The sequence below is a fragment of the Girardinichthys multiradiatus genome, chromosome 2 (genome assembly GCF_021462225.1).
Source record: "Girardinichthys multiradiatus isolate DD_20200921_A chromosome 2, DD_fGirMul_XY1, whole genome shotgun sequence".
In the NCBI taxonomy this organism is placed as follows: domain Eukaryota; kingdom Metazoa; phylum Chordata; class Actinopteri; order Cyprinodontiformes; family Goodeidae; genus Girardinichthys; species Girardinichthys multiradiatus.
In genome coordinates this window covers 22598268-22621764 of record NC_061795.1, presented here as the reverse complement: position 1 = coordinate 22621764, position 23497 = coordinate 22598268, and the positions used below count along the sequence as shown (strand labels likewise).

At 37.6% G+C, this 23497-nt stretch overlaps 1 protein-coding gene across 4 annotated transcripts; it reads left to right on the top strand.

The window, feature by feature from the left end:
• The first annotated feature begins 127 nt into the window (after positions 1–127).
• Positions 128–23188, top strand: LOC124883367 (tyrosine-protein kinase CSK-like). Of its 4 annotated transcripts, none has more exons than XM_047390499.1 (13): positions 128–570; positions 9562–9631; positions 9720–9833; positions 9925–10037; positions 14787–15006; positions 16831–16924; positions 17028–17093; positions 18443–18542; positions 18628–18718; positions 18829–18902; positions 20020–20215; positions 22112–22198; positions 22277–23188. In XM_047390499.1, exons 2-13 carry the CDS (start codon positions 9617–9619, stop codon positions 22448–22450), a joined length of 1344 nt encoding a protein of 447 aa, XP_047246455.1. In that variant the 5' UTR covers positions 128–570; positions 9562–9616; the 3' UTR covers positions 22451–23188. The 4 variants fall into 4 exon arrangements, with proteins under 4 accessions (XP_047246455.1, XP_047246444.1, XP_047246438.1 ...); XM_047390488.1 differs by having other exon boundaries at positions 128–575; XM_047390482.1 differs by having other exon boundaries at positions 129–570; positions 9533–9631.
• Positions 23189–23497: the final 309 nt, after the last annotated feature.

Below are 23497 nucleotides of genomic sequence, written 5' to 3'. Positions count from 1 at the left end.
ATCGATGATCAGGTTCCTCCAACTTCTTCGCTAAGATCGATCGGTTTGTAGCTCGTTGTTTTTGTTTTTTTTGTTTTGGGTTTTTTTAGCCGGTTGTCATAAATGCGCATGTGCGCAGTAAAAACCAAGGTGGGGCAAAAACTTGAATGTTTGTGACGGGGAAAATGCTACAGCCCCCGACCCGCCTGAAAGTGAACTAAATTCACTGCTTCTCTTGTGTCTTCCCGCTGCCTGCTTAGTTACTGCTGTCTAATTGAGCTTTTTTTGTAATTTAAAGGACGAATATCGGAACCTCTGGGGTAAAGCTGCAGAAAAGTTTTTATTAACAAAAATAATGTTGACAGGAGTCGCACTACCGACCCTCCTTGCTTTTATTTCGGACTGCTGAACTTTCCGATTACTTAGTGGTATTTTACTCCTTCATCAAACAACCGAGGTGTTGTTTGGTTGGGGGAGGTTCAACCGGGTGAGAAAAATAGCTTTAGATGCTCTTCTCAAATGATCAATGACGCCGAAAAATAGCTGAATCCTCTGACAGCCTCAAGTCACTTGGTTTTTACCTGCAAACAGGTGAGGTAAGTCACTACAAAAGCTACTTATATATACACATATATAAGCTATATGTGAACCTTTAAGTTAAGGTAACTTCTGATAAGACTGTATTCATCATGGAAATGATCATATGATGTAGACTGTCTTTAAACTTGTTTTCACGCCTGAATTGCTCTCAAAATGCTTCACATTAAAAGAAAAGGGCAGTTTTTGTGCTATTCTCTGATCTGACGTGGCTTTTGTTAACATCCTCCTTCAAACTTCTGCCACTTTCTATGACTTCCTGCCGTTAAGAGGCCTCTTCATGCAGCTCCAGCAGTTTTTATTTTTATATATTTTTTTTTACTGTGGTTACTGTAGGTGTTGTTACTAATAATCCTGGTGACCGTCTGCTTGGTCAGCATTTATCAGTATTCATTCCTGGACCAGCTCCAGGCTGCAGGTTAGAAGTGTGTGAAATTTGCAGAGTGATGCTGGATTTCATGATACTATCCAGTGTGGGCTTTTTTTTTCTTATGAACACATGTTCAGTTTCAGTACAAACAGCTGGCTAATGATGAGCTATGTTTTTTGTTCCTCACTGTATGATTAATTAAACTGCTAGGTCTGTTTGTATTTGAGTTGATGACATCACAAGAGGTGATTGAATCAGGTTGATCAGCTATTTTTGCTAAATACTATAGAAGGATGAGTGACTTAACACATTTCAGAATAGATTCGGAAACATTTGTGTTGCAACAGGTTCAGTCTTAGGTCTTCAGCCAGATTCCAGTCACCCCTAAGCTTTGGCTGCAGACTGCTGATCATTTTAAAATTGTAAGTGGTATAATTCTGTTCATGTTGCTGTTTGAATTTTTCTATCTGATTGTTTTTTGTGTATATGTTGTCCTTTTAAAATAAGTAGATGCCACATTCTGCTTGCATCACATATAATGTATTTGCCAGTCAAGAGACATTGCATGCAGGCTAAACTAGCTGGCCTGAACAACTTCTCTCTCTGTGATGTCCAAGTGATTGGATTGGTCACTTGCTCTTACTTTTTCCCCTCTGGTGCTGACTGGGATAATGCTGACTGCTGTACTGCAGGAGCATGTGTGGCAGGGCTAACTGGTAGGATGCACCAATCAGACCATGTGGTTTTCAAAGTTCAAACTTTGAACTTTGAATTTCAACTTAGTTCAAAATGATTGCTGCAGATCTTTCAAACAAATCCGGTCATTCACGTCCAACCCGGTCCTCCTTACGAACGGGCTTCCATGTGTTTTATTGTTACCCGATTGTCCAGAAATCCCTGCAGTCCTCTCAAATACATCTGCGTGCAGCTGTATAGATATACAATAAAACACAGACATTTGATTAAAAACATGCAAATAAAAGAGGTGGAAACAAGGAAAATACTGATCAGTTGCCTTTTGTGATGTCAGCAGATGCATGAGTGTGGAAGTTTGTTTTTTGAAAAGTATGTGTTATCTGGATTCCATAAGGATTTACAATCCCGCCATTGGGCTTCTTCCACCAGGCCCTCTTGTTTTTGGCTGTTATAAACTGTCGAGGCAGATTCAGCGAGTGAAACTAGATGGGAGCTCATAAAACCGCAGCAAAGCATAAGCACAGCAGTTTGCAGTGCATGCTCTGTGCACATGCAGTACTGCAGCAAGGAAGTGTCCGTCTGCTGCATCTCTGACTTATATGGCGTTTTCTATGAAGTGTGTGCTTTGTAAAAGCTACATTACCAAAAATGTCAGTTGAACTCTTTGATAGCTGTCAAATGCAAAAGGGTACTCTGGTGGCTGGGTTGCAAATGAAAGGGGATCTCGCCTAACTATCAATCACTGATTTTTCTTTTCCGGTTACTCTAACTGCAATCTTGTTTTGTTCTGCGTTTGTCTTAACATATTTCCCATTTTAACATAAATTAAGTCTATATCCCATAATTTACATTCTGGTCTGAATTTGAGCCTCACAGAAAAATAAAATATTAAAGTACTGCAATGTTAGATTGTGTTGCTGGAACAACATACTTCCTCCTTCTGATCTGATGGACAGTTTGTTCAGTGAGGTGTGCTGAAGCAGTAAACCTAATGCAGAGATGATTACTGTCTCTGGTGTGTTGTCCTTGTAATCATTCATTATATATTTAAATTTGGTTACTCATGCTGGAGTTTTCATTGTCAGGTTAAAGCACGGGTGGATTTCATGTAATGCTGCCAACACCATTTTTAGAGCATGGGACTTTTTTTTTTTTTTACTCATTAGGTGACGTCTGAAGGAAGTTGGTTGCACTGGAGTTTATTTAGAGATAACAGAGTAAAGTGGACTGAACACTTATGAATACATGGCATAACTTTCAGATTTTATTTGAGAACATTTCTTAAAATCAAAGATTTTTTTACTTTCACTGAGATGCACTACTTTGTGTCCAGGATTTCAGCAGGGTCTTAGTTATAGAAAGTTTTAAAATCAAAAATCTTAATATAAGCCTTAAAAAGTCTTAGATAAGTCCAGAATTTTCACACTGGGTCTTAAATTACCTTTGGTTATGTCTGATTACACTTGTAGTTCTGGCCGAGGAATACAAGTGTTATTCTACTCTCTGAATATATTTCAAAGCCTGGGGTTCACTCTTCACTACAAGTCATTGAAAGAATCATACTCCTACAGCTGGCTTTTGGTATTTTTCTTTGGTAACCGGAATGAAAATGTTCTTTGTATGTTATCTGCTGCCAAACGTTTGTTGTTAATCGGGTACGTTTTTAAGATAGGTCATTTGTATTACTTCAGTTTGGCCTTAAATTTAAATCATGATGGTCATTAAAAAGTTGAAGCTTGCAGAAACTCTGTGTGTTGGTCTGTCGTATAAAATCTCAATAAAATATTACATGACAAAATGTGAAACGTTCAAGGGGTGTGAATATTTTAGCAATGTACCCTTTATGCTCGTTGGGAAGCAGAATCCATATTGAAACGTTTTCTTCTCCTGTCTTACCTGCCAAGGTTGGATAAGTCTATCTCTGCTATGTAAAAAAGGGTTAACTATAAAACTACTTTGGTTAATAATCAGACTCTTTAGTTAAAGTACATATATAGAAAATACTTTATCATAAATTTAAACAATTACCATAAAGATTTCTTCTAAAGTGCTCTTGATGTTTTAAATTAGTTTAATCTGCCAAGATTAATCTGCTATTATTCATTGAGAACCACTCAATAAGTTCCCCACCCAATGAATTTGAAAATGACATATGAGGTATCTCTCAAAAGATAATGAAAAAACAACAAAGACGTATCAGCTTTGAAAAATGCAATTTATATCAGTTTATTTACATTTTATTACAAAATTGCATGAAAAAAAAGTTATTTATACCCTTCTTAATAATCAACGGAAAAATATTTATTGGCATTGCAGTAATCAAACCCTTCCTATAATTGCTAATATTAATTATATTATAATTAATAATAATATAATGGTATTAATATAATCATTTTTATTAGTAAAAGTTAGGGACCTAAACCCGCCCATGTCCACAGTCGCAGTAGTTATTATTCTAAAACAACTGGGGAGGGCTCAAGTTAATCTTGCTACTCTACGCTGTGAAGAGGGCTGTGAAAGAGGTTAAACAAACGGCGTTTTAAAGACGAGTCGCAGTAACATCACTTAACAGAGACGGAATATGTTTTATGTAAGATTTTAAAAAAAACCTGCATCATGACACCTGCCTTCTATAAGCTGCGTTTGTTTGCTTTTCGCTTAATAAAACGAAGAGTTGATTGTGGCAATCGTTAAAAAAGAAAATTAAAACAGCTATAGATGGACTATAGAATTTATAATTGTGGTTTCTTTACATTTAATCTCATCTTGATGAATAAAATAGTTTTTGCATTTTATTCATTATTTATGTATTTACTTAACTTCTCGTGGTTTACCATTGATCTTTATGAATTGTCATATAGCCTATTTATGGTTTCCTGTTGTTTTGTTTTTTTCATTACCTGCCAAAGGATAATCAAATAATTTCATAGTCTGGAATTTAAACTTCTTGGGATATACAGCACCTTTAACAAGAATTGACAACCCTTGGTAATAATGTGTACAAACGCCTTAAAATATGTGGCTGTGATGGAGACTTGGTGACTTTGCTGTAGTTTTGTAACATTGAGCGTTGTCGATATTTTAACCTTCTTTCCATCCTCCTCCCTCTGCGCGGTGGCAAGATAAACAAGAACCCTTGTCCAGCTTTGTTTGTCACAATTCCAGTTCTTCTAAGCTTTTTATTTATTGCTCTGACTGTAGATATTAGCAAAATTAGGCGCTTATGGAGATCAGCACGAATCTGCCTTGCTTTAACGGCATATTCTCGCGTCTTTCCCATTTAGAGTGGCTAAAGAGTGCCTCTGTATCATGTCATCTTTATACCACAGGGAAAAGGGAAGTAGAGTTTAACTATTGAAAGGGCCTAAATACTCAATTCAGTGTGAAAATTAAATTCTAAAAATGTTTCAGCTGTATTTGTTTAAGACCAAATGTTAGAGGTGCCAATGATTGTTTTATGGGTGATTTTGAGAAAAAGAAAAATCTTAACATTGGTTCTTTTTCCTCCGCTCAAATGAGAGGTGGCATTTTCCTAAAATGTGTGCCATTGCAAAAAAAGATGAATTTGTTTAAAATAAACAAAAATTACCAGTGGTGCCTGTAATTGTAGAAAGTGATGTAGGATATTTAAAGAAGCATGAGTTATCTAAAAGAAACCACAATCTTCCAAATATCACTGACTTAATCTTATGAACGCAATTTTTTTACTTCTAGTTGAAGTCTAGGTGACTTTGAATTTTGTTTGTGGGTGCAGCCCTTGACCTCATGCACTTCTCAAAACTAAGTTTATACATTTTCATATTGCTTTGCTCTCATTTAATATAAAAGGTTTAGCAATGTCTTGAGTTCAGCATCTCTTCTTGCAAGAAGCAGAATCATGATTCTTCCTTTCAGTTTTTGTCTGCAGGTAGGTGAGGGAGTGGCATATCCAAAAAAAAAGGCCAGAGAAGACAATTCTACATTCCTGTCCCATCTTGCTTCTTGCACTCAAGCTGCCTTTGATGTGAGCAGATCAGACCCTCACTGACTTGCATACGACAAAGCCCAGCTGTTATCAGCAGCTTCCATTTGAAATGCAATATTATTATCACTAAAAAGTTTGTAGTTTGTAGTGTACATATGTTCGCAATACCATGGTTGGAGATTAGCTTTATCAATTTGTAAAAGTTTGTAAAACTGTATTTTATGATAACTTTTGTTCCATCAAAGCATTAAACACTTGGTAGTTTTACCACAGTTGGACACTATATTGAGAGGAGCATGCCATACTTTCATTCCAGTCCTTAAAGCTTCTCACTGACCAGATTGATGGTGAGGGACAGTCTGTGGAAACTTGACTGAGTCACAATGACCGCCTTGTGTCCTTCCATTAAGAGCTATTCACTCAGCTGCCAAAAGCGTCTGCCAGTGAAATCTATTAAGTGTCCCGAAAATTAAATCTAAGACGGTGCGTCGGTTTTGGCCTTAATGATTTATTCCTCTCACGGTGTGATTCCATGGACTTCACCTTGATAATTTTTGTTTAAATCTGCACATTTAAGAAAATGTTTCAAGAGTATTTAAGAATTTCTGGGATGGAGAACAGATTAGGAGTGACAGAAATCATTATTATTGTTTAGGGGAAAAGCTTTTTATTCAACTTTTAAATAAACATATAATTGATATGGATAATTTTTTTAATAATCCCAATCTATAACAAATGATAGTAAATCAAAGCTTTTCACATCTTCAGTGCTTGTATCCATTTTCCTGAATATTGGCCACCTTGATCCTTTTGCTGAATGTTATTAAAAACATTCCCATTAACTTTTAAACATTCATGGTGTTCAAGCTGCTGTATAGATTTGTCTAAAATATGACATATCTATCAACAGGTTTCCCTTGGGTCTAAATATATGAACAAACCAAGTGCATTTTGTGAAATATAAAGTCTTGTCATGTATCCAAAGTGTGTGTGGCGCTAGTGGTGTGATGTTGATTGTATATAGCATAATAATTGGGTTGAAGTGTGAAGTACAATATGTTACCATCCATTTGTACCACCTGACCATCCTGGCTAAAAGGTAGAACACTCTATACATAGTCTAAGACTCTTCCCAATTGGTAAAAAAAAAGTATTAGTTGAATTTATCAACTATTGGGTTTGGCTGCCCTGCTGTTGAAGCCACTTGAAGCATTCATCGTGCTGAGGTGAGTAAATCATCATCCGAACAGAGAGCGTCTTAACAGCGTAGCAGGACATTAAGTGGCATTATTATTATTGGATCATAGCTGTGACATTTTAGTAGCATTTACAGACGTTTTGTAGCACAAATGCATTAATGCGGTATATTTGGTGGCTCAAAGTTGCAACGTTGATGCCAACAGGTTTTTTAGCTTATGTGATTTTGTAATTGCTTACTAGTGTATGAGCCGTGTATAAAATGATGGTCAAGTCTTAGTTACTTAAAACCACTTATGCTCGTATGTCATAAAACACAAGGCAGATGAATAGTGGGACAGTGGTTTTAAAAGGTTAGAGCATAAAGTGTGTGTAAAACTGACTCAAAATGGGGCTTGGACAAAGCCATGGAACGGCGTTATCCTTTATTCAACTATTTCAGATTAAATGTACGAAGCAGAGAGCCCTATACCAATCATGCTACTTTACTTTAGTCATCTTGTTATAAAGATATAAAGATGTGAAATGTCTGGTGAATGACCTCATATCTACAACCATAAAGGTTGTAAATTTTTCTGTGTTCAGGTTACATTATTTTTTATTGTGCAGTTGGCCGCAGAAGTCCTTTCAGGGCGCTATACAGAGGACATTAAAGAAGATGATTAGTTTCCAGCTAAGAAAAGTACAATAATCACAGTGTTTACAGAAAAACATCAAAAAAAAAATTACATTATTGAATTGCTCTTAATAAAATAAAAAAGAAACTGTAATGCGTACAGTGGATAATAAAATATTGATAATTAAATTTCTTAAAATGTTTTCTTGAACTGTTATATATATATATCACTTTTTGTATTGTGATCATTTTAATTTTGTAGTAGTTTGGAAGTGATTATTAGGCAATCTGGTCTTTGTGGAGTAACACAAGTAAAACAAGCTAACACCGTCTGGTTAATTAGCCTACTTCAGGAGAGCCTGCAGTGGCTGCTCATAAGTTGCCGGCTTCGCTTACAGAACTTTAATAAGAATGATAGGTGGCGCTTCTTTAGTTTCTGTCCATTCATTTTGGAGTCGAAAATATTTTAAAACAACATTATTTGTCTTGTAAGCGAGGGAAAAGTGTGGTGGCTTTCTTTCAGCCAGCTGACTGTCAGTGCACAGCAATAGGTGAGTGAGGCTCTAGCTTTTTCTCTGGCATCTTGTTAAAAAGATGTTTTTTCAAGATTTGTTTTGCAGCACTAGTGGCATTTCTTAGTAATTTCTTGAAAGTAGGCAGACAGGAAATGGGGTGAAGAGAGGGGAAAACATGCAGCACAGGTCGCCGTGTCGGGGACTCGAACCAGAGGACAGCCGCATCGAGGGCCGATGCCTCTCTATACATGGGTCGCATGTTATACTGCTGCGCTAGCGCTGCGTCCCCTCCATATAATTATTTTATATTGTAAAATTGTTTATTATTTAGAAATTATGACTGAAATTATAACTCCTAATACCTGTAATTCTCCCACGCCCACTAAAGGCATTACCTTTGTTTGTACCAACACTGCAGATATGTGAACTGTAGAAACTGCTTATTCACAGCTAGTTTGTTGGGTGTAAAAAAAGCCTATCTATTGTTGGCAGCAATTTTCCTATTCCTGTGTTATAGTGTTGAATTTAAACACTGTTGTATTTAAAGCAGCTGTTTCTGTTGTGTAAAACAAAAACAGAGGGGGGCAGGAAAGGCATCCAGACCCTAAAGAAAAGAGGTCAACCTCCATCACAACAAAACTATGGTGAGAGAAAGTCCTCTTTGGGACTCATGAGAGTTACGTTCTCTACCAGGAATTGGCTGTTTTTTTTTTATTTAAGTTTGTAAAAGCAAAAACTTATGTGTTTCAAAAAAGGAAGAACATGGTAAGGAGGGGAACTTGTGATGTTTCTTTCTGGTTTCTAAGCAGCCAGCCCCAATATTGGAGAACTCTGACTCTGGGATATCATGCAGGAAGTTGACCTCACAGAAAGGGGCTTGCCAAAGGATGTGACCTCATGTAAAGTGACAGATTTTCAGAACCTGAATTTCCCCTTAGCAACGACCATTGATCTGATTCACCTCCTCATGGGAACTGAAAAAGGGAGAGAGGACACAGGGTGGGGACGGGGTTGTATTTTGCATGACATTTAACTACGATGCCTTTAGTCTGATTGGTGGTGTATGTATGATGAAAGCACAGACTCCGAAGAGATTGGAGTTGGTGCTTTGCTCTGAATGAGTCCTTTGAGACGGGTCACATCTCACTACACGTTTGTATTCCAGTGCTGGTATAGACCTAAACTTTGGTTTCATTTGGGATGCAAAACATGTACAAAAATCTAATTTTCTTCCTTTTTTTAAAATCCTCAAAATTTAATTTTGGGAGTTTCTGGTCTCTCTGGATTCATGGAACCTACTCTATATTTACATGCCTTATGTCATGGAAACTTGTGCACTAGTTGTGAAAGTGTGATTGTAAAAAAAAGAAGACCTGTTAGTTCTGCTTTTCATATGAGCAGGTTATTTTTACCAGCATTGCATGACCTGTGTTTACAGTGCATTCAAATAATAACTTGTAAATGCTCTGAATTACCACACTTCTCTGCACCGACTGAAAAGAGAAAAAAGCAACAAATTCAATGTATTCCTGAAATTTGATTGTGGTTTGTTGATTGCTCAAAGCCCATGTTGCTCACTTTTCTGTTCTCCTTTGCAGGTACTTTAATGTGTTTGTGTGCTTACCAGCTCTGATGGTAGCAGTGAGAACACCTCACCTGTGAGAGGATCCAAGCGCCTCATCATGACAGAGGTCCAGGTAAGGAAGATCTCTTGAAGCGCACTGGTCATTGTCAAAATTATATTATTTTGTATCTCTAACATGCCACCCACCCCCAATGTGTTAGAGTCCGTGGCCACAGGGCACAGAGTGCGTGGCAAAGTACAACTTCAAAGGCACATCAGAGCAGGACTTGCCGTTTAACAAAGGAGACGTGTTGACGATCATCGTGGTCACAAAAGTAAACCATTGTTCCTGCAAAGGCAAACTGTCAGGGTAAAATATTCCTCATTTGAATGATGTTTTCCACTGCTGACATTTTGTGTTTCCAGGATCCAAATTGGTACCATGCTAAAAATGCTGCAGGCCAAGAGGGAACAATCCCAGCCAACTACGTTCAGAAAAGAGAAGGTGTGAAATCTGGGGGCAAGCTGAGTTTAATGCCGTAAGTGAACAGACTACCTGAGCTTCTTAAAGGGCATAAGTCATCATTTTTACAACTTTTACTTTTCAATTGTTTTTCGGCTTGTAGAATAAAGGAAACAAAACAAACAGAAGGTGAGCGAGAATGCAGCTGGAAGTTGAAAAGTATTGTTGTTATGTCCTGATTTCACATTTGGCTATAAATGTATACCACAATGTCCAACCGAGAGGAAATTAGTGATAGCAAAGTCTCCAGCTGCGGTATAATTTCATAAAGTCAGAATTTATACTGTGATTTATAAAGTGAGGTAAGAGTTGTCAAGAGAAATTTTGTCTAAGACCAGTAGCGTGAACACTTAACAATCTTGCACATAAATTTAAAAGTGTTGTGTGGTGACCCCAGTCAGCCTGTAATTTACTGCAGTGATAAACAGCTGCTTGTGACAAAAACAAATTCAAAGAACAACATTTCTGGCAGCATTCAGATACAACCCTCATTCAAATGAATTTGGGACGCTGTGTAAAACAGAATACAGTGATTTGCAAATCTTTTTCAACCCAATGAAATTGACTTCACTACAAAGATAGGATATGTAATGTTCAAACTGATAAACTTTGTTTTTTCCACTTATCTTGAATTTGATGCTTGCAAAAAAGCAGGGACAGGAGCAACACTAAACTGGGAAAGTTGAGAAATATTCAAGAAACACCAGCTTGGAACATTGCACAGGTGAACAGGTTAAGTGGAAACAGGTGAGTGTAATGATTGGGTGTAAATAGAACATTCCTGAAAGACTCAGTCGTTCACAAGGAAGGATCAGGCGAGGGTCAACGTTTTGTGAACAACTGCATGAGCAAATCATCTTAACAGTTTAAGAACAACGTTTTTCAATACACAACTACAAGGAACATAGGGATTTCATCATCTACAGTCCATGAAATCATCAAAAGATTCAGAGAATCTGGAGAATTCTCAGCACCTAGGCGGCAAGATGCAAAACCAACATTGAATGCCTGTGACCTTCGATCCCTCACAGGGCTCTGCACCAAAAAACCGACATCATTCTGTAATGGATTTTACCACGTGGGCTCAGGAACACCTCAGAAGCCATTGTCAGTTAACACAGTTCCTCGTTACATGTACAAAACTCTACCATGCAAATTGAAAGCCATATGTCAACAACACCCAGAAACGCGGCTGGCTTCTCTGGGCCAGAGCTCATCTGGGGTGGACTGACGCAAAGTGGAAAAGTCTGCAGTGGTCTGAAGAGTCCACGTTTCAAATTGCTTTTGGAAATCATGGACATTATGAAGCGCAAAATACGACAACAGAGATTCGTGGACTGTTGAGCAACTGAAATTGTACATCAAGCAAGAATGGGAATGAATTCCACCTACAATGCTTCAACAATTAGTCCGCAGTTCCTAAATGCTTATTCAGTGTTGTTTAAAGGAAAGGTGGTAAACATGCCTCTGTCCCAGCTTTTTTAGAACGTGTTGCAAGCATCAAATTTAAAATGAGAGATTTGACTGTTGACGTCCTGCTTGAGCTATTGGTCTGTGTTGTGGCATGGACAGTGTTTTATCTTCTTTCCTTGGTTTTGGGCTGTTTCTTTCCTAAAATTCAATTTTCAAATTGTTTCATATTCCTGGAGCAATAAGTGCTGATGGTGAGACTCTTTTGGGTAGGGCTACCAGATGCTACATTGCCATTTATGGAAGCGCATGGTGTGACCCACAACGTTTTTTTTTTGTGTCACAAAAGTGCTCTTGGAAATTACTTATCTGCTTCATAAACAATAAAAATGCCAAATGTGATTTTTTTTTTTAGGCATTCATGCTTTCGAGATATTTTGCTGGCTCTCTGAACTTTACAATCTGATACCTAATCTAATCCTTAACCTCTAAAACAAACGGGATTAGTTTAAGGGAGATGTTTTTTGTAACCCTTGCTCCACACTATCTTATAGACTGGTGTTTACTGCTATGACCAAAATAGCCCTCTTCCTATGACTGCGTGGTTGCAGAAGCTAGTGGCCTATTTTGCCGTGGCTGTGTTCCTGTGGTTGTGTGAACGAAGGCCGCGATTTTGGTTGGGCTGTGTTGTAATTGCAGTGCACTTGTGTCTGCCTCCACCTCAGTTTTGCATGAACTCAACACAGTTTCCTGTTGTCTCCTTTTCTATTTTAGACTAAAGTAATCTCAAAAATCTTCCCCAGTTTTGCTTATGTGACAAGTTTCCACGTGTTTGCATCTTTGCCTAAATGGTTTATTTTTAGTGCTCTTGATCACAGAATGGTCTCGGATAGATTCATGAAGATAAAGCTGTGCTTGCACCAACACTCAAATAGTAATGAAATGAAAAAAATACTTGATAGGTTTCTAATAGGAAGTCATGAAAGGCGCTGCTACCATTTGTACAACACATTATCTCTCTTAAACAGAATCTCCTTGGTGTTAAAGGTTCCTGTCATAGTCACAAATAAAACCATTTATTCTTTTAATAAAGCGTATGTTGGAAGCTTGTTCTGAGCTTTCCAACAAGCTTCTCTGTATGATATTTACATTTCCTGTGGAGCCACTTGCAAATGTGGTTACTGTACCTTCAGAAAGCTACATTTGAATTTGTTACTGCCTCTGTAACATAACTGGTCACAGAGACCATGCAAAGCAGCACAATCTATACATCTGGAGGCTGCAAACATTATTTTAATTATTTGCATCCCAGGTTCATTTAAGGTCACTCACAGATCACACAGGTAATGGAGGAAGAGAGGATGAACATTAATCTGAGATTAAAAGAAGTACCTGTGTCACAGAGACAGATTCCATACCACAATGTTCTTTATAAAAAGTATTGAGCAACGATCTGAGTTGGTAATAATGTTGGCATGGTGATTAGCATTGCTAAAGTAGGCTATCCCCCCCCCGGCAGACGTCCTACAACTTGCATGTCAGGCCATTTTGCAACTCTTAATTGGCCTCAGGCAGATGTGCGTGATTATTTTCCTCATCTGTCTCTGTTTTGGCTTCATGACAGCCCTGTCACTCACCCCTTGACAGCTGGGATATGTTTTAGCAATGCATGGGCTGGTATGAGATTCTCACAGTGTGATAACTTGAGTAAAAACTTGTCTGATCTGATTGAATTTTATCTTCCTGAAACATTTTTTTTTTTTGTCAATCATTATCATTATGTAGAGGCGACGTATATGGGGATTTCCAGTCACAAATTTTATCATTTGGTTTGCGTTTTTGTCTATATATCTATATGCAGATTTTGATAATGATAGATCCCTTACTTCTCTGCAATACAGATGACCGCTCCCAGTTGTGTGCACTATGTCACAAAATATTCAACTTTTTTTGACATTATCTATCCAACAATAAATAACAGCTCTGTCTAATTTAATATTGAGAAAAAAAATCTGATTTTCTGTCATGTGTTAGATTATTAGATCATTAAATCCTTCATTCCTTTTTTGCATTAATATTTATATTGGTGAAGTCATACCATGTAGTGATAGGAGCTCCTATTAGGGAACCGGGTCTTTTGGTTCGACTCACTTAAAAGCGCAGGCTCTCTTGGCTCCTGAGAGTTTTGTTGCGTGAATTAATTTATTGCCCTCAGTAACATGAATATGCAAGTATAATGGCTATTAGTTCAAATGCAGTGGAACCAAGACACTCGAGGAGAACCGGTCTTATTTTCAGTGTGAAACCGATGTTTCATAAAGCATGCAACTGCTTGTTCACAATTATATGAACAATGAACACCAGCCTAAGGATCAATATTTAACAGACCACATTAATTGTAACAGCAGCCTCGCTTATTTATTTTTTATGATGAGAATAAAGTCGTAATATTGCAAGAATAAAGTCGTAGCATCACGAGGATAAAGTCGAAAAATAATGACCGCTCATCTTCCACAAAACAAGCAGTCAAGCAATTTCTCCGTGTGCTTCTTTCTTCAAAACAGACACAGTCATAGGCACAATCAAAATCCTGATACTGGTAATAATTTGATGCTGACGTGCTCTTAGCATGGCCTTAATACTCTGTCGTAGCGAAAAAAAATAAAATAATTTGATGTTAAATCCCTTACTGGCACATTACCAAAGTAAGAATTCCCTGCCTTTAGATTCAGTTTTTTAAAGTATAAATTGTTTACAGATTGCACTGAAACGCATATGTTCACAAATGCATGTTTTAACTTCCACATCATAAGAGTTTAGCTGCATAATATATCCAATCACAATCTTCGTCACAATATCAGGGTTTTTTTGGGTGCAATATTTGCAAGACTTTCATTTCAAGTGCCATGCATTTATGCTCCACACTACTGTGCACAAAAAGAGACCGATAAAAGCCATTATACATATTTTAAAGATGGGACAGCTGTTTCACAAGTTTTCTTACACCAGGACCTGGTTCCAGATGAAAGGCCCTATGCAAAGTTCACTAAACACTAAAACTAAACATGTCAATAAGAACAGCTCATGATACAATGAAAACTAAGCATGAAGATGTTGAAATAAAATGCTAATTAAAACCCAGCAAGATTTTCAATCTAAATAGATCAAAGTTACAGCTCTATATATCTACATATCCTGCAATGGATACTCAGTGCAGAAATTATGTAAGCAGGTATATATTTATTGAATTTCTCAAGTGTCTGGATGTGGTTTCTTTCGTAAATGAATCTACACTGATTTGGTCTGGTTTTTTTGGTTTTTTTTGAGTATCCTAATATCTCCCTCATTCTTCCAGATGGTTTCACGGGAAGATAACCCGAGACCAGGCCGAGCAGCTGCTTAACCCTCCTGAAACAGGCCTGTTCTTGGTGCGAGAGAGCACCAACTTCCCTGGTGACTACACTCTGTGCGTGAGCTGCGACGGGAAGGTGGAGCACTACCGCATCATATACAAAAACGGCAAGCTCACTATTGATGATGAGGCCTATTTCGAGAACCTCATGCAGCTTGTTGAGGTGAGACTGCAAAATTAGCTGTCACATATAAATATATTTAGACATTATTTTTGCATATAGTCTGGGAGTGAAGTGCCAGTCTAAGGGGGGCGGGGTTTAGAGTGTCGACATTACTGTACAACTTCACAGACAAAGTTCAGTTCCTGGAACATATGTTGAACAGGAAGTTTTAAAGAGGAAGTGAATACTATGCTGAGGTACAGAGTTATAACCTCAAAAAAGCAAGAGGCTCTTTATGTCAAACTGACAGCTTTTCCTGTATGAAGGCAATACTCTGAATTGCAAATCGTTTATTATTTAAAGCATAGCTGGTGTTCAGGGATAATAACTGTAAAACTGAAGGATTTAATCACCCATTTGATTCGAGACCCTCTAGAGGCAAGTAGGGCACACTGCACAATGAGCTGTGCAGTGTTTTAAGCTCTAGAGCTCGATTTATCTTTTTGCAGTAGCTTTGCTAGTGTGTCTGAAGCCTTAAGCATCTCATACACAAAGATGATCCGCTGACTTAGGGCTATTGCACGTTTCCCTCACTTATAAGGAAGACAAATAGACAGTTGCGAAAAACATACGCCATTAAAACAAAAAGAGTGCCATCTATCACTTCTATAAAGGTTGCCCTGTTTTGTTACAGCTAACATTTTCTGCAAAACCAAACAACACGAGAAGCAGGAAGGGCGTTGATAACAATAAAACAACCACAAAAACAACTAAAAACATAAAACCCACATTGCACCACATTCACAAGTCTCAATTCAAACTTAAAATCTTATGATAATGTCACAGATACATTATTAAAGCACAGACAGATACAGACATGAGAAAATCTGTGGCATACAGTCATTAAATGCTCTTTTCACTATAACATTTTCAAATGTAGAGTGCCTTGCAACCATATTGATTCTCCTAGAACCTTTTCACATTTCACCATGTTACAAGCACAGTCATCAATATATTGTATTGAAGTTTGTAATTTTAAAGTGGAGGGAAATTGACATGGTGTTTGAATTAAAAACACAATATGGAAAATGTGATTTGCATTTGTATTTAGACTCGTGTGCTCTGGTACTCTTAATCGAAGGAGAGATTTAAAAGACTGTAAAGAATGCAGTACAAATGTCAAGGGCAGTTTGTTCCAGAGGCAGGAGGTAGCATCAACAAAAACCAGATAACTCCTGCAATTTAATTTGGCCATCAGCTGCATTAAGAGCAACTGGCTCTTAGTGCAGTTAGACCCGTTGGTCAGTCTTTTTAAATAAATTTGTTATGGTTGTAATAAGTATAAAAAACACAGAATAATTATTTTTTCTGAAGTGTAAAAACATGGTCATGAAGTGGCTGTTTTATGATGCAGACATAAGGGTCGTGGTATCTGATGGTGTTTATTCTGTTTTAAGAATTGATTTCATAGTTAAAAACAGTATAAAACAGTAGGGTTTAACTTCTGTGCAACACTTTGCAGATGATATATCACATTGTTGAGATACATATATTTTTCAGCCTAAGGCTGTCTTGATTAGTCTTTTATTTTTTAGTGCTTTCACTCTCTTCCTGCTTCTGACTCATTAGCAATCTGTCGACAATAGTTTTTCAGGTCTAATGCAAATAAAAAAAAAAACAAACATGCTATAATTTATTTGTATTCATCTGTATTAAAAAATATTGAGAGAATACCCCAGCAGCAGAACTAAAACAGTCTACGCAGACAGGTTTTTATCACTGTTTTGCGTCAAACATTATTATATTTTTCTTTCTTTCAAGTGTATGCCTGTAATACTTAACTGTCCACATTTGACCACATCTTGGTTCTTTCCCTGCATCCAGCACTACACCAAAGATGCAGACGGCCTGTGCACCAAGCTCATCAAGCCAAAGCTAGAGGAAGGGACTGTGGCCGCTCAGGATGAGTTCTCCAGGAGTAAGACTCAGTTTGTCAGCGTTTTAATGATGCATGGGACAGTGTAGACCTATTGTGTATCTGAACATATTTTCACCAATATGTCTCTTTAATTGGCCAACAGGTGGATGGTCGATGAACAGAAAAGACTTAAAGCTGCATCAAGTTATTGGAAAAGGAGAATTTGGAGGCAAGTAGATTTACTGTATGTACTAAAGAAGACCTTTTTCTGTTTTATTATTTGTAACATAGTGCAGATGTTTGTAAGGCAACAGTCTAATAGAGTACACTGCATTTGGAAAGTATTCACACCCGTTCAATTTTATTTTACGCTTTGTCTAATTACAACCGCAATTTTCAATGTATTTTATTTAGATTTTATGTGATAGACCAAAACAAAGTACTGGATAATGGTAAGGTGGAAGAAAAATGGATTGTTTGAAAATTGTTCTCAGATTACCAAAATCTGAAAAGTGTGTCGTGCATGTGTATTTACTTTGAATCTAAAGACAGAATCATTTCTTCCTGTTCTTAAAACATTTGCTCACTAAATCAGATCCGAACGTCTATAAGCATTAGATTTCACGTTTTACCACAAATTCTCATTGAACTTGGGTGTGAGCTTTGACTGGACCAGCATGAATATGTGTGAGCTTTGACTGGACCAGCATGAATATGCTTTGATCTAAGTCATTCAGCATCTATGAATGTATCTTTAGTGTCGTTCTCCTGCTGGAAGGTGAACCTCCGTCTCTATGAGGTTTTTTCCAGGGTTACTCTTTATTTACCTCCATTCATCTTCCTGTCAACTCTGAAAGCTTTCCTGCTCCTGCTAAAGAAAAGCATCCCCGCATCATGATGCTGCCACCACCATGTTTCTCATTGGAGATGGCATGTTCAGTATGATGTGCAGTGTTAGTTCTTGTCCTCACATGTTTTACATCTTGGCCAAAGGTTTAATATTTGCTTTGTCTCATACATGGCTTGTTGCAAGCTTTAGTTTGGACTTCTTGTAGCTTTCTTCAGCAATGGCTTTCTTCTCGCTGCTGTTCTTTAAGGAGGAAGAAATAAAGTTTCCTAATGAGCCTATGAGCAGATGACCTGTTTTTATACTGAGAATAAATAACACGTGTGGACAGTATGTACTAATCAAGTGACTTCTAAAGGCAATTTGTTGATTTTATTAAGGATATCAGACCAAATGGGACATACATATACATGGCAACTGGCTTCATATCATAATTTGTTAAAAAAAAGGGTGCCATGTATCATTTTTCTTCCAATTCACAGGTATGTGCTGTTTTGTAGTGGTCTTTCACATAAAATCCAAATAAAATACGCTGAATATTGTGGCTATAAAGGGAAGCATTCTTGAACAACTAAATGGGTGCAAATACTTTTGAAAGACACTGTTGCATTTCAGTAATTTAGTTGTGTATCGTGCACTCTGGTGAAAATAAAAATAATGTTGTTCCTGTTGTGTGTTTTCCCATGTTATAACCATCTATATGCTGATGAACTGTTTGGTTGTTACTCCAGATGTCATGATAGGAGACTACAGAGGGAAGAAAGTAGCTGTAAAGTGCATAAAAAATGATGCTACAGCTCAGGCTTTTATTGCAGAAGCCTCTGTCATGACGTAAGGCCTTAAAAAAACAGAAAAACTGTGTCTTAGAAACAAAAAAAACACATTGTGACATGCCCTTGCTCTTCCTTTTCCTCAGGCAACTACGGCACAATAATCTGGTACAGCTGCTCGGAGTGATCGTCGAGGAGAACGGGAGTCTTTTTATCGTTACTGAGTATATGGCCAAGGTAGGTGGCTTCATACTGGTTGTTTGTCACTGACTGGGATGGTTTTTAACATATACCGTCAAAAACAGTCTCGTGGATGGGTAACATGTTTTTTGTTTAATTTTTTTCAGGGCTGTTTAGTTGACTACCTGCGGTCCAGGGGCCGTACAGTACTTGGTGGAGAAGCACTCCTCAATTTTGCTTTGTGAGTATTTCTGTTAAATTCGTCCATATGTGCGATTATGATGCAGCTAAAACCAGATGTATACATACACTGTATAAAAAGACATATTTTTTTCCCACTGTCTAAATCTGACTACAGTTTTCCTGCTTTAGGTCTGTTAGGATGATCTAAAATTTGTTCTATTTGATAAATGCCAGAATAATGACAGAATCTTACCCATTTTTAATTTCTCTCTGCAAATTCAGAAATTTAAAGACACCGAGATTACTTAGCTTTTAATTAAATTGTGTCTTAGATGATGATGATGCCTGGCTTCATAAGATCCTTATAGGTTAATACACAACATTGGAGTTAATTGGGGTCAGCCTGTGGATGTATTTTGAGGCCACAATTCAAACAAGATGCTCCCTTGTGTAACATCATGGAAAAATCTAAAGAAATCAGACACGATTTTAAGAAAATAACTGTTGACCTCCATAAGTCTAGTTCATTCTCCATGGTCACAATTCCCTATGGGCTGAAGGTGCCAGATTAATCTGTTAAAACAAATATATGCAGGTATGAAACATCACGGAAATGTCCAGCCACTATACTTCTCAGGAAGGAGACGGGTTCTGTGTCCCAAATATGAATATGTTTTGTGAAATGTCCATTTCGTCCCCAGAACAAATGCAAACGACCTTGTAAAGATTTGTGTGGAAGCTGATGAGAGAGTGTCATCATACATAGTAAAATGAGTCTCGTACTGACATAGGCTGAAAGGCCACTCATAGAGGAAGAAGCCATTCCACCAAAAGCAACATAAAAAGCCAGATTACAGTTTGCAAATGCAACCAGGGACAAGACCTTACGTTGTGGAGACATCTCCTAATGAAACTAAAACTTAAGCATTTGGCTCTAATAACATTTGTAGGTCAGAGGGGAAATCTTACAAGCCTGAGAACAACATACCCATTGTGAAGTACAAGGGTGGCAGCATCATGTTGTGTGACATCTTTATGCAGGATGGATTGGTACAATTCAATAAAGGGCATCATCAGAAAAGAACAATTTGTGGAATAGGAAGATTTCATGGTGTTAAGCATTTGGTTAGCACTTACTGAGCTATGTTTATACCACCTGTGTTTTATTTTTGCAGAGACGTCTGTGAAGCCATGGCTTATCTGGAGGCCAACAACTTTGTGCACCGAGATCTAGCTGCCAGAAATGTACTTGTGTCGGAGGACAACATCGCCAAAGTCAGTGACTTCGGTTTGACCAAAGAGGCTTCTTCTACTCAGGATACAGCTAAGCTGCCTGTTAAATGGACAGCACCAGAAGCCCTCAGAGAAAAGGTAATCTGCCGGAGGATTTAGTTCATCGAACATATTTTACTATAAGAAAAAGTAAATGCAATAACTGGTTGACAAATAACGTTTTTATTTATTAGAGGGAAAAAGCTACCCAAACCAACCTGGCCCTATGTAAAAATATAATTGTACCCTAAACCTAATAACTGGCTGTGCCATTCTTGGCAGCAACAGCTGGCCTCACGCAGTGGCAATAACTACCAATGAGTCTGAAATCACTGTGGAGGAGAATTTATTTGAAATCAGCAATATTAGAGTTTTTTTTTAGCATGAACGGGCATGTCTCAATTAGATTAAGGTCCATTCTTTGACTGGCCAATTCAAATTCTTCATTTAGTTTTTTGTGCCGTTCAGATGTGGATTTGCTGGTGTGCTTCAGATAATGTTCTTGTTGCATAAACAAGGCACTAGAGCTCCTTCTAACAAACTGATGGCTGGACATTCTTCAGGATGTTCAGGTAGAGAGCAGAATTCATGGCTCCATCAATTATGATAAGTCATCCAGGTCCTGAAGCATCAAACCAGCCCCATACCATCACACTACCACTACTGTGTTTGACTGTCGGTATGACACTGAGTCCCAAACCTTAGAAAGGGATGTCAACGAGTTTGTTTTTCATTTATTATTGAATTTCTTTAGCTCGAGGCATGCTTTACTTTCTGAGATCTTTCAGCCTAGTTCATGTTGTCAGACAGATTCTAGTCACACAATTTCTTGTTTCCTCATGTCAGGCAGCAATCAGCATAAGCTGTGGCTTGTAAAACCAGGAGGCCAAGGGGCCCTATTTTCACATAGGGTCAGGTTCACTTGGATAGCTTTGTCCTCTAATAAAATAAACATTTTGTTTGAAAATAGCATTTTTGTATTTACTCTAGTTATCTTTTTCAATATTACCATTTGTTTAATGATCTGAAACATTTTAGGGAGATATAAAACAGCAAAAACATTGGATATAAGTAAGAAAGCAAACACTTTTTCATGCCACTTACATTGGGGAGAACAAGTACACAAATACACTGCCGACTTTGCAGGTTTCCCACTTGCAAAGCAAGTGGAGTCTTTAATGTTTATCATAGGTACTCCTTAACTGTCAGATGGAATGCTAAACAAAAATCTAGAAACATTGTGTGATTTTGAATTAATTAATTAGCATATTATTGCATGGCATAAGTATTTGATACGTTAGTAAAACAAAACTTAATATTTGGTACAGAAACCTTTGTTTGCAATTACAGATATCATACATTTCCTGTAGTTCTTGATGAGGCTTTCACACACTGCAGCAGGACCACTCCTTCATACAGATCTTCTCCAGATCCTTCAGGTTCAGGGCAGTCGCTGGACAATACGGACTTTCAACTCCATCCAAAGATTTTCGATTGGGTTCAGGTCTGGAGACCAGCTAGGCCACTCCAGGACCTTGAGATGCTTCTAAGAAGCCACTCCTTAGTTGCCCTGACTGTGTGGTTCGGGTCTTTGTCATGCTGGAAGACCCAGCCACGACTTATCTTCAATGCCCTTACTGAGGGAAGGAGGTTGTTGGAGTTTGATTGAGTGGGTGGACAAGTTTTTTTTTTTTTATACAGATAATGAGTTCAAACAGGTGCAGTTAATAGAGGTAATGAGTGGAGAACAGGAGGGCTTCTCAAAGAAGAACTAACAGGCCTGTGAGAGCTGGGATTCTTACTGGTTGTTAGGTGATCAAATACTTATGTCATGCAAGAAAATGCAAATTAATTACTTAAAAATTACACAAAGTGATTTTCTGGATTTGTGTTTTAGATTACAGTGTTTTAGATTACAGTCACTCACAGTTAAGGAGTTTCCCCAATGAAGTTAAAAACATCTTCTCATGTTAATGTTTTTCTTGTAACTAACAGAACTTTTCCACCAAGTCGGACGTATGGAGCTACGGTATCTTACTTTGGGAGATTTACTCTTTTGGCCGAGTCCCTTATCCAAGAATCGTAAGTATTAGTGTCAACGTAGGCCAAAGGTGTTTCTATCACTTGTCTCTGCAATCAACTTTGCTGTTTTTTCACCAGGCGTTAAAAGATGTTGTGCCGCGAGTGGAGAAGGGCTACAAAATGGACTGTCCGGATGGCTGTCCCGAAGTCGTGTATAACATCATGAAACAGTGCTGGAACCTCGATCCCGCAGCACGACCAAGCTTTCAGATGCTGAAGGAGTGGCTACTACATATTAGTCACAAAAAATGATCGCTTTTCTTTTCGGCTCCTCAAAGCAAAGACTGCTATCTTTCTAAATGTCGAAGCCATTTTTTTTTTATTTCACTGTAAAGTACAACTGTCCAAACATTTGCTTCTTGTTGCCATGCCTCTTATCAGATTGTTCAACTTGCAGCAACTTTCAAAGGCTGAAGGATTTGTGGTGTCTTTCCACACTTCATCTGGAGTTAACAATTAACTTTCATGACATCAAATCCTTCCATAGAACAGCACTGACTGTTGCCAATTGCCCTAACATGCTTTCATATTATGTTCTTTCATATTATGTTCTCCTCATCATATTGGTGCCATCCTTTAAGTTTGTCAACTTGTCAACAGAAACAGAGAGGAAATACACTTATAAGTAGGATTTTGTTTATCATTACTTGATGTATTATTATAATTATTATTGTTAATATTTTTTAAGTCTCCAGGTACACATTATTGTTTGAATGTTGAAGTGTTTCATTAAAGAGCTAAACTGAAACCACAGTTATAAGCAGCTTTATTAGACATTGTCTGATAATGTTGAACACATAATGCTTCTTGGCTCATCTGTGAGTCAAAAAAAGAAGCTCTTACAAGACATTTCTCTGCTGGTGCAAAGAGTTCAGTCCAGAATTTTAAATCTGACATAAAAACTTTGGGAAAACCAAACTGTATGGTTTTTGAATGGTAATAAATGTAATGTGCCGCCATTTTCAACAATAAAACAATACTGTTTTAAAATGTTTTATTGGGGTTTTGATTCAACATACCACTCTGAAATTAATTTTACCTGAATTCGAATGATCTTCAAACCCAAACTCAAGATTCAACCACAGAATAAAAGGTACGCAAACACACAAGTTCTGTATAAGTTAATAAGAAAGAAGTGAGGAGGTCAGAAAGAAAAACTGGAGACTAATACAAGAACTAATTCTAATAAATGAATCTTAAAATGAATTCAGAAAGGGAATTATTTATCTCACACTTAGAAGTCAGGGAGGAAACATTGAAACAGGAGCTCCTGTATCAACAGTAGAAACCGGTAGTCAT

Bases quoted from the DNA above. Each gene is read 5' to 3' on its own strand.
- LOC124883367 (XM_047390499.1), top strand. The intron at 18,903-20,019 runs GTGAGTATTTCT...TTATTTTTGCAG, and splicing joins GCACTCCTCAATTTTGCTTT to AGACGTCTGTGAAGCCATGG. The intron at 20,216-22,111 runs GTAATCTGCCGG...TGTAACTAACAG, and splicing joins CAGAAGCCCTCAGAGAAAAG to AACTTTTCCACCAAGTCGGA.